Consider the following 11,800-nt stretch of genomic DNA (forward strand, 5'->3'; position numbering starts at 1 on the left):
TGAGGTAGGTATACCACGAACTTATTTTTGAGGTACCTGGCAACCTACCTGGTAAACTTCCCGGATCTTTAAAAAAAAATGTTTGACAGGCGAATGTTTGATCATAATTTTACCGATGTTCAGTGACGATGTGGCTGAGCGTTCGACTGTGTTATACACTCTTATCTTGCTAAAACAACTTGACAACTGTGGTATTCGAGGCGTAGCAAATGACTTAATACGTAGTTATCTATCGGAACGTAAACAAGCACTATGTTTGACCGTGTTTAAGAGGCCACATCGACATACTTAAGAAACATATTGGGAGTGCTACAGGGAAGCGTATTGGGTCCTGTCCTCTTTATAATTTACTATCACATCTTACTCACTGTTATGCACGCTGTATACCTATTATGTTCGCTAACAAAAAATATGCAATTTGGTAATTACAAAAAAATTGACTTAGATTTACACATAATTTGCGAAAATGACGTTATTGATGAGGTAAATAATACAACATTGCTTGGTATTACTATAGATAAAAACTTAAATTGGAAACATCACATAGATGTGCTAAATAACAAACTTTGTAGTTATTGCTACACTTTATCTGTATTGGTCGATGTAGCGTCGGTTGAAGTTGCAAAAAACGCATATTACGGGAACGTACACCCGTTACTAATGTATGGTGTAATTTTTTGGGGAAACTGTCAGCGCGGTTAAAATATTCACAATACAAAAACGATGCTTACGCATAATCTATAGTAACTCCAGGGATTATTGTCTAAGAACTCTTTACAAAGGAAAGGGGTTCCTGACTTTAACAGGAATATATATTTCGGACATATGTCTTTTTGTACGTCATCACAGTAACTTCTTTACTAAAATATCTGATGTACACGCCGTCAACGTCAGAAACAAGGACCGTCTTGTCCTCCCCAAAATAAACAGCACGATCTTTGACCGCTGCACCTATGTAACAGCGATCAGAATTTATAACAGACTTCCAATGGAAATGAAATGTTTAAATGGGGATAAATTTAAAGCTTGTTTAAAAAAATGGTTAATTGACAAAGTTTTTTACAATCTTAACGAATTTTATATAAAGACATCATTGACTTACAAGTAAATGGACGAAGGGTCTAATACAAAAACCACGAAAAAAATGTCCCAAGGCAACCTATTTAAACCTAGTGACATGTAAAGGAATATGAAAAAGCATTGACTTACAAATAAATGGACGACGGGTCTAATACAAAAACCACGAAAATAATGTCTCAAGTCAACCTATTTAAACGTAGTGACATGTAAAGGAATATGAAAAAGCCAAAACGTTGAATTTAAATTGTAATGTCATCGCAGTACTGTATAATTTTGCTTGCTTCGCTGTCAGTCGAACAAACGAAGACTAAAGCGTGAATGACGCTCTGTATACGATTTTAACGCCCTATAAGTTCGGACACTTTTTAGCGCGGACCCGACGTCCATATAATTGTAAGTCAATGTGAAAAAGCTAAAACGTTGAATTTAAATTGTAATGTCATCGCAGTACTGTCTAATTTATATAAGAGAACGGTAGTAGACAACCCTGCTTCGAATCTAGCCGAATCGGAATGAATTTTTCCAAGTGTTCGGTCTTTGTTATAATAATTATAATAAAGAAGTGGAGTAATTTCACAAAAATAAAATTGAATGTCATAAAACATCGTGACATTCAATAAACTTAAAAATTTAAATATGAGACTCTTGTATTTAAAAAACATCTTAACTTTATATTGGATAAAACTAATTATGGGATTTCTGTCGCATTGTCATCAAGATAATAATTATCAAAATAAATAAATATCTTTATAATTTCTGTATGGGTCTGTGAATGTCTACGGTTGAAGTAGTAGTTGAATAGGATGTTGAGTTCACGTAAACCACAATTTCCGTAATAAGTTGATGTATTAAGTAAAAAGTGTACAGTATAATTTTGAACGCTTGTCTGTGGCCGATCGCTAGTGAAACGAGTTGTCTACTGTCGTTTGTAATCATTTACACGTGTAATATGTAGGTTGTTAAGTTAGCAAAAATATTGTACAGTCTAAAAACTGTACAATTTTGAACCGGCCTTAATCGCGTTAAAGTATTTATAATAACAAAAATGTATTAACCAAACCGTTTTTGTGAACAGATATCGAACAACAAAAGACATCTCTCTCCCCTTCCGCGTGATCCCTCTGGTGCGCGAAGTGGGCCGCACCAAGATGGAAGTGAAAGTCGTTTTGAAGAGTAACTTTAAGCCTTCACTTCTTGGACAGAAGATCGAAGTTAAGATCCCCACTCCGCTCAACACAAGTGGCGTACAATTGATCTGTTTGAAGGGAAAGGCGAAGTATAAGGCTTCGGAGAATGCTATTGTATGGAAGTGAGTATTCAATTTGTATTTTTGTTATAAATTAAGTCCTGGTTTGGTAATGATTTATATAAATATATTTTTTTAAATAATAATAATAATAATAACGCACACACTCATCATAGCCCCGCACTAGGGAAACCCTGTGTCGCGGGTGCCATGGACACATACATAGACAAACACAAATTACACCCAAACTCACGAGAGAAATAAATGTAGGCCATACAAATATTTCTCCCGGCCCGGGAATCTAACCTAGGACCTCTGCGTGGCAGTCCGGCATGGTAACCGTTCGGCCACGGAAGCAGTTAAATATTTTTAATTTGTGGGAACTTTATTCCCACAAATTAAATTGATAAAGTTTCCTGACGGAGAACCTTCAAGGGTATGTAAAGATAACAGTCTTAACATGTAGTTTTATAAATAGATATTGAGGCCACAGAGTCTGACTATTCGCCAATGATCGTGTTTTCATTAATACTATACCAATGATTTAGTAGCAGTAGATCTCCTTATGAAAGAGTTTGTCCAGGGTAGTACTGCCACCTTAGCTATTTCTGCCGCCAACCAGTAATGTCAGCATTACTGCGTTCCGGTTTTGAAGGGTAAGGGAGCTGGTTAAATTACAGGCACATGGGACTTGTCAACTTATGTCTCAAGGTGACTGACACAGTGGATTAAGATCCTTGCGATTTAAAGCTCTTGAGTGGCACTGCAGCTTGGACAAGCGTGTCGCTTTTCACCAAGCGCACGATTTGTTCGTCCCTTCACTTGGTAGCATAAAAAAATTATCTACTTGCATGCCAAAGACTGCGGACCTCCACATGGTACTTTTGACCTTGACTATATATGCTGAGGACAACCTTTCCACCGGTTTCAATCCATCGCTCATCTCAAATTATAATCAAAAAAAATTGTGACATCTAATATATCATCTTGCGCTAGACTCACCTAATTCTGGATCCCGACTTTGACGATGTCGTTTATCCATTTCGCTGCAGGACGTCCCACATTTCTGTAACCACTTCTTGGCTAATAGTGGCCGTGGTACCAAGATGTAGATTTACTCTTGCTGTACTTTGAGGTTAAAAAAAACATTTATTCTTAGGATCAAACGCATGGCGGGTATGAAAGAAACCCAGCTGTCAGCTGAGATCGAGCTTCTGGAGACCGATACCAAGAAGAAGTGGACAAGACCGCCTATTTCCATGGGCTTTGAGGTGCCCTTCGCGCCTTCTGGCTTCAAGGTACGTTTTCCGAAATTTAACGTGCGTTTTGTAGCTGCTGTATTCGAATTCGAGACTCACTCTTGAGCAAACACACGCCCTACACAAAGGCACTAAAGACAGTCGAAACTAAGAAAATCCTACAGTCATTTAAAACTGTTTGTCCTGACTCTCAAGTTTTAATTAACGATAATCATAATATACCAATTTCTAATCGCAATACTCTTAATTGATAAAACCGAATTTTTCTACGCCCGCTTTGTAATGAGCTGGGCTGGTAAATCGTCGCCGTTCCTGTTTTAGTAGATAATGGGCTATACTTAGTTCTGATCTTTGTGCACAGGTGCGGTACCTGAAGGTGTTTGAGCCAAAGCTGAACTACTCGGACCATGACGTGATCAAATGGGTGCGCTACATCGGACGCTCGGGGCTCTACGAGACTAGATGCTAAGCTACGGATTGCTGTAAGTCACGCTAGCATACCACTTGATATTATTTGTCACCAACACCATATACCAACATCGTATATAAACATCATACACCTATGTACATCGCACTTGAGTATCATATACGAATATTGTGTATAGTAGTGAATAGTAGATAGTCGTTGGTAACCGCATAAATTACTTTTGCATTTAGTATGATAACTTGCACCACATCTAGCGGTTATAAGCTTTAGTCTCTGCTTAAACTTGTGGTACCTTAGGCAAACATGGAGCTACTTTATAGAAAGATTTTACTATTTATTTATTTTGATGTTTTACTACCATGATTTTCATATATTTTTTGTGAAAATATTCCACTAATTAGATGTCCAAAGTGTAAACAAATAGATGTCATTGTCAAAGTGTGAATGCAGGTGTGCTAAACCTTCTATTTTTAACTGCCTCGGTGGCCGAACGGTTACCATGCCGGACTGCCACGCAGAGGTCCCAGGTTCGATTCCCGGGCCGGGAGAAATATTTGTATGGCCTACAATTATTTCTCTCGTAAATTTGGGTGTAATTTGTGGTTGTCTGTGTGTGTGTGTGTGTCCATGGTACCCGCGACACAGGGTTTCCCTAGTGCGGGGCTATGTTGAGTGTGTGCGTTATTTATTTATTTATTTTATAATAATAAAAGGAGGAAGTTCTCATTTTCCACAATTTTAGTGAACGGTTACGAAATATTAAGAATAAAAAACAACTTTAGCAACAACACACAATAATTTAACAAACGCACTATGGAGACAAGAAAACATTCGAGTTCGAGAAACGAACCACGAGAAAATCATGACACTACAAAATGGTGGCACAAAAAATGTTTTCAGTTTTGTCGACCTTAGAAGTTCGTCGAATCACATCTCGAAACCGGATTCATTCTCTAGTTTGTCACTCTTAGAAGTGAAATAAAATTATATTATTTTCGTCAAATTTAAATGGGACCAATCGTATAGGTACCCTCTTTTCGACTAAAAAAAAAGAATCATCAAAATCGTTTCACAAATTTATCGCGTAACATCATTGACTTACAAATAAATGGACGACGGGTCTAATACAAAAACCACGAAAAAAATGTCCCAAGTCAACCTATTCGAAATTTAAATTGTTATGACATCGCAGTATCGCGCTGTCAGTCGAACAAACGAAGACTAAAGCGTGAATGACGCTCTGTGTACGATTTTAGCGCCCTATAAGTTCGGACACTTTTTAGCGCGGACCCGACGTCCATATAATTGTAAGTCAATGCGTAACATACATAAAAAAGCAGTTGAATTGAGAAACTCCTCCTTTTCTTGAAGTCGGTTAAAATTTGAACTGTTCTGAGTTTTATCAGATTACTGATTGACAGGAGTTCTAAACATTTTTTATCGTCAAAAATAGGAAACTACTATTTAAAATGTATTTTTTTTCGCTTGGTTAACCCCTGTTTACATTTTGGATTTTGGACATCTAATTATGATTCATACTGCAGTTTGTTATTATTATTGATGCAAAGAAAATTTATTCAATCTGACTGCACTCGAACCATTGTCTGTTTTCAAGGCGTAAGTGAAATTGTACTTGCAAATTAAATAAGTTATAAAATCGTGGTCTATTTCTCCCGTCTGCTGTCTTACAATACTAATAAATTGATTAATTCAACCTTCATATTCATATTCATTTATTGCAATTCACATGTATAGTACAGGTTAATTATCTTAAGATTATAGTAGGTACATACACATGATACCCTGTAAGTAGCAAATAAAACTAATTGTATAAGAACATTAATTAAACTGTTTATATATAAACATTTCAAAACTTAAATAAATAAGCAATTATTTCTATAATTATTATAATATGTATATACTGTATTATTAAAATTATAATTAGAAGTAGAGACAAATAATTAATTAATTAATTAATCAAACAGTTTTTTATCAAAAAACTCAGACAAATTATAATTTTTTTTTATTGAGGTAATCCTTCAATTGTTTTTCGAAGACCATATTTTTATCTAAATCTTTAATATAATTAGGGATATGGCAAAATGTTTTTATTAACATCTAAACACCTTCATTTCAGGATGCCGCTACATGGATCGGACGTACCTAAAACAGGACATTACATGGCGTGTTACGTAAAGATTTTTCGTATATAATATAATTTTCACAACACAACTTTACTGTCAGTGATGATTTACAGTCGAATTTTTTATTAGCGATACAAAACTGACGTTAAGAGTCGATACAGTCTAAAATGGCTTTGGTTCATCCCGCATAACAGTGAAAGTGTTGAAGCAATCACTATGAAAGAAATACATAGTGAAATTAAGGATATACGCTGATTGCTATACGGCGTGAAAACACGATTCGTGAAAATTTTCAGGATAGAAAAAAATCCAAACTTACGTCGAAATTTTACAAGAAAACCGCTGCATTTGTATATGAATTCTGAATACTGAAGAATTTGAATTCAAGCTGAGGTAAAATCGACTCTTAGGGATTAATTTACATTGCCGCGGAAAAGGAAGATATTTATTACTACAGAATTTTATTACATACGTATAACTAGTTTTCAAGCTGACAGTCGTAAAGCCACTTTAAGTCTGTATACATATATTTTTAACTTATACATACGTACGTATATTGGGTCCAGATGTATGTACATTGTTTTTATTTTATTGCGTGTTATATATCAGTTAAAAATTGTATGTGTTAGATAGAGATGTTAGCGCCATAGAATCTCATTTTAAAATGATATGAGTCAATAGTTTCTCTGAAAATAGATTCGATGATTTTATTTTCAAAAGTAAATATATAAAAAAAAGCCGTCATTATTGAAAAAATGCCTCTGTAATCCATTGAAAAGCGAAACGTAATCTAATACTCTCTTAACATCGTCTCCTTTAGCACGAATGGACGTAAACTAGCCGTTTTGACGGAAACAAGTTATTTAAATAGCTTTATTCAGCACCGCGCGCCTGCTGGTAAGCGACACGCCTGCCCATAACAGTTGCAGTGCGAGACAGAACTTTAAATCGTAAAGGCTTGAGAGGCCTTGTCATTGCACCCTTCACACTGGAACATAAAGTTGACAAGTCCCATGTGCATGTAATTTCACAAGCATCTTTACCTTTCAAAATCAGAATGTTGTAAAACGTGAAACATACAGAGAGCGGGCGCGGGTCGGTAGCACAGCGGGTCTAATTCCACGCGCCCGACCCGACACGCGCCCGATCCGACACGCGCCCGATCCGACACGCGCCCGACCCGACACGCGCCCGATCCGACACGCGCCCGACCCGACACGCGCCCGACCCGATACGCGCCCGACCCGACGCACGCCCGACCCGACACGCGCCCGACCCCACACGCGCCCTTTGTGTGTTTCACACTTAATGCTTACATTACTGCTTGGCGACAGTAATAGTCTCTTACACGGAGCTCTACTGCTATTAAATTTTCGTCGAATTCGTTAGTAGCGTCTATTCGTGTTGTAAGAGACAACCATCAGAGCAATATAAAATGTACTAGGTAATTAGAAATTAATTTTAATAATCATACACCATTCCTACTTTTAATTTTATTAAAAATCTTTTATTTTGTCAAGTTAAATGTTTTAATGTAGAGGTGTTAACGAAATGTATGTTCTCTAGATCGACAATTGTATGTTTTATTTAAAGATGCACTGTGTATAATATTTCCGAAGCTGGGATATTTATTACTATACAAAACGATTTATAATAAAAAAAAAAAAACAGTGTTATGCTAAAGAATGACAAGAAAAAAAATTCATAATTATTGATTATGTAACTTTCGTTCGCTGTGACAAAACTTTTGTCGAATACTTTTACGCTATCACTGGCGAACAGTACGTTTGAACAAAGTAAATCGATGTAAAAGGTTCTCAGCTAAAACTGTAATGCAAGACATTTTCTTAAGTTGAATAAGAAATCTCTTTGGCAAGTCCCTGGTGCACCCTACCGACTTACGCGGGTCCGTAACGCCAAAAGGTAGCGTCCTATAGACCCAAGGTGGTTCACAGCGTGAAGGCGGTATTGGATCATTACTTTTGTTAATTTTAGATGTTGGTAAGTTTGTAAATTAATTGCAGCAAATAGTAAAAGTTATTAAAGAGATCTTTTCTTGTCTCTCGGAGGGCGGACGCGACCCTTCGCCACTACTAGTTACACCAATGTTATCCAGTGGATAATATTGGATAATAGATGTTAGCTAATAATATCCGTGTGTATCATGGAATAGTAATACACATAATAAACACATATCCAAACGTTGATTTCTTATTACGGCGTATGTACCGTCGAGCTGGACAATTTTAACGATCAATTGGTTACTTAACTGAAGTTTATTTCTTCGGTAGTCACTAGCAATAGGAAAGTGCAACCAAATTTGGATCTCACTGCCAACAAACGATTCAATGTCCCCGCTTCCATTCTACCCGTCTAAAATCAGTATTACCATTATTTCAATCCTATACTCCAGAAATTGCGGTGACAAAGAGACAGTTATTACTTATACAAGTGTCATTAGAAATACAGTCGGTCTACTGAACATGAACCACGTATTTATCATAAAAAAATTACATAATTATGTATTAAAAATATCACTATACGCTGTTAAAATAAACTAGTTTTAAAAATTAGGCGTAGATTGTATTATGTATGTACATTTGGAGCGCATTTTACAGACAAAATTCATTTAGGTCCAAGTTTTCTGGCACTGACTAAAAGATGACACACTATTCAACTAGTATAATCACTATCTTACTACTTGAAGTGCATCAATCAGACCATGGTAACAACCAGTAAACAACCATGGTAACAAATAGTAGCAGTAGAGGTCCTTGTGAAAGAGTTCGTCCAGGGCAGTACTGCCACCTTACCTATTTCTGCCGCCAAGCAGTAATATCAGCATTACTGTGTTCCGGTTTTGAAGGCTAAGGGTGCTGGTGATATTGCAGGCCCTTTGGACGTGTCAACTTATGTATTAGGGTGACGGGCGCAGTGGCAGCGCCCCTCAGATCTTTGCGATATAAAGCTCTGAGGACACTGCAATTGTTATGGACAGGTGTGTAGCTTAACTTGATGTTATAATAATAAAAAACCAGAAGCATTAAAATCAATGAATCACGAATTTGAACTTGGTTACCATAGCGCATAATTCAACCTTTTTTAGAGTTACTCTAAATATGATCATGAGTGTAGTATTTATGTCTATTGTTATATACTAAAACATCTATCCATAATATTCTTTGGACAGTTAAACGTCGACAGGCTGCGCGAGACAAGAATTAAAATCGGTTTGTCGATGAAAATTCAATCGTATCTCCTCGATTATTTTGAGTAGTTATTATTCAGTATCTTTTGTTATACATTACAATAATTTGATATCTGACATTACACAAAGTAATAACTACTTCGTAATTTTTGCGATACGATTCAATTTGTGAAGTTAACAATTTAATTTCTGCCGATGACAATTTAATGATTTTTGTGTATGTAAAATGCGCTCTCTCGTTTAGTTCGTTATTATTGGAAGGTTTGAAAGCGCAAGAGTTAAATGCATGCTGTTATAGAATGCTTATATTGTAACGTTGTACGGCGTTACATCTACGATCATGTACAATAAATGATAAAACATATTTGTGTATTTTATTTGGGATTTACCTTCTCCATTTTATATTTCGATCTGATATATCAAGTTCAACACTTTTATAAGATTATTTACTCGATGCAGACTCGGTTATAAAGCGCAGCCATATCGCGAACGAAGCAAGCTAACTTGGCTCACGTAGTTGCAACCAACTATTGTTATACAACTAGAACTAAAATACAACAACTATTATATATAACCAGTTAAGCTAACGTAGTTTTGCGTGCAACTATGTGACCTAAGCTAAATTGGCAAGCTTCGGTTTAATCATAGTAGCGGGATATCGATATTGCGTTTTTTCTCTAACTTAGTGACGTCCGCGCGTGACGCGTGCGCATGCCCGTTATCGATAAATACAAATCGGTTCGCGGTACCTATTGGGTAATTTCTTACCAGCTTTTATCAAAATGTCGCAACCTTTTTTATTTTAATACATTTGCTGTCTGAACGTTGACCCTGTCACCATGGATAGTTTTTATATAAGTCATATTTCACAAACTACTACATATTACTGCTATATAAATTATTTTTTGTTTCCAACAATATAAACAAATTTCCAACTTAACATTTTTTATTACAACAAAATTGAACATCATCTATATCGATAGTATTTATCGACTGCAGTAATGTACGGCCTTGCGCTTAAACAAAAGTTCAGTACTTGCTCGTAAGTGGGAGAGAGAGCGCAATATCGCTGTCCCACTCCAATAATTGATGGCCGAATCTGCAGCGAGTAAATAACCTTACTAAGTGTTGTATGTATGTGTAGGATAGGTGTAGGTGGTGTAAGAGGAGATGGAGCGGCTGGTGGAGCCGTAGGCGTCTATTTCAGCCCATTAAATGAGACAATTTAGAAAATGATACGCATTAGGGAAGGAATACTGAATACTAGCCATTTCACTGGACATAAGAGCTTTCCGCTACGTTAATTATGCAAAATGACGAGTTTTCGGAAAAGGTTCTACGAACGAAGTTACTCGGTAACTTTTTATGCTTAAACAATCTTACGGCTCTTGTCTGTGCAGAAATCGAGTAGCAATTCCTTGGTAGTTAAATCCCCAAGCAACACTAAATAAATACAATTTTAAATTATAATTTTTTATATATAGATTTTAAGACTCGTGGTTATTCACTAAATGATTATCACTAATATCAGGTTTCTTACCACGGTATGACTTCAGGACACGGTATGACGGGAAAATAAAAAGAAGTCACACCGTGGTAAGAAACCTGATATTAGTGATAATCATATAATTTTTTAATTTTTATACTTTTTACAACTATATGTATGTAAAACGTATAAAACACACATACAGCCTCTATTAATTGCTTGGTGTTTAATATACACTTCGATTGCCGGTCTGATGCAGTGAATAGAATAAGTGAAACCTGAAAAACAGCAATGCTGTCTTCATCCTTTTTGTCCGCATTTGTTCTATTCGACGGCCTCTGTGGTTGAGTGGCTTGCACACAGGTTTTCATAGTGTCGCCATTTCTGAGGTCCCGGGTTCGCTCCTGGCCAGGTCTACAGTCTACACTGGTAGAAAACCAACTTTTCTATATCGTCCGTAGTTTGGGTGTTTGTGATACCGAACCGTCGTAGTTTTCGATTTCCATAATACAAGCGCTTTAGCTACTTACTTTGGGATCAGAGTATGTTATGTTGTCTAATATTTAATTATTATTATTTTTTCTTTCGATTATATTTGGTTTTTGTGTTATGTGGGTAAATATTTTTTTATTATTTATTTTTTATTCTTTTATTTAAATAGGAGGGTTATAAAAGGAAGAAAAAAAGAGTTCGTCCAGGGTAGTACTGCCGCCTTACCTATTTCTGCCGCCAAGCAGTAATGTGAGCATTACTGCGTTCCGGTTTTGAAGGGTAAGGGTGCTGGTGAAATTAAATTAGATGAGACCCTGCGTCCGAGTGCGTCGCACACCCTGCTCCATATGTAAAGCCGGCACTGAACCATGGAAAACTCGAGTCGGCGAGGCGGATTACCACCTAAACGGTCTCTTTAGAAAAGAACATTTATTATTATTGTTATTATATATCTTTAT

The 11,800-nt window shown here is 36.4% G+C and overlaps 1 protein-coding gene across 1 annotated transcript; it reads left to right on the plus strand.

Annotated features, from left to right (window-relative positions):
* Positions 1-466: 466 nt before the first annotated feature.
* Positions 467-7,389, plus strand: LOC113235869 (AP-2 complex subunit mu). The gene is made up of 5 exons (XM_026471791.1): positions 467-483; positions 2,156-2,389; positions 3,486-3,624; positions 3,947-4,067; positions 6,150-7,389. The coding sequence occupies exons 1-4, from the start codon at positions 467-469 to the stop codon at positions 4,052-4,054; spliced, it is 498 nt and encodes a 165-aa protein (XP_026327576.1). The 3' UTR covers positions 4,055-4,067; positions 6,150-7,389.
* Positions 7,390-11,800: the final 4,411 nt, after the last annotated feature.

The sequence above is a fragment of the Hyposmocoma kahamanoa genome, unplaced genomic scaffold (assembly GCF_003589595.1).
Source record: "Hyposmocoma kahamanoa isolate Upper Pololo Valley unplaced genomic scaffold, ASM358959v1 88, whole genome shotgun sequence".
In the NCBI taxonomy this organism is placed as follows: Eukaryota; Metazoa; Arthropoda; class Insecta; order Lepidoptera; family Cosmopterigidae; genus Hyposmocoma; species Hyposmocoma kahamanoa.

Excerpts from the sequence above, each read along its gene's own strand:
- LOC113235869 (XM_026471791.1), top strand. Across the intron at positions 2,390-3,485 it reads GAGAATGCTATTGTATGGAA|GATCAAACGCATGGCGGGTA; the intron begins GTGAGTATTCAA and ends ATTTATTCTTAG. Across the intron at positions 3,625-3,946 it reads TCGCGCCTTCTGGCTTCAAG|GTGCGGTACCTGAAGGTGTT; the intron begins GTACGTTTTCCG and ends CTTTGTGCACAG.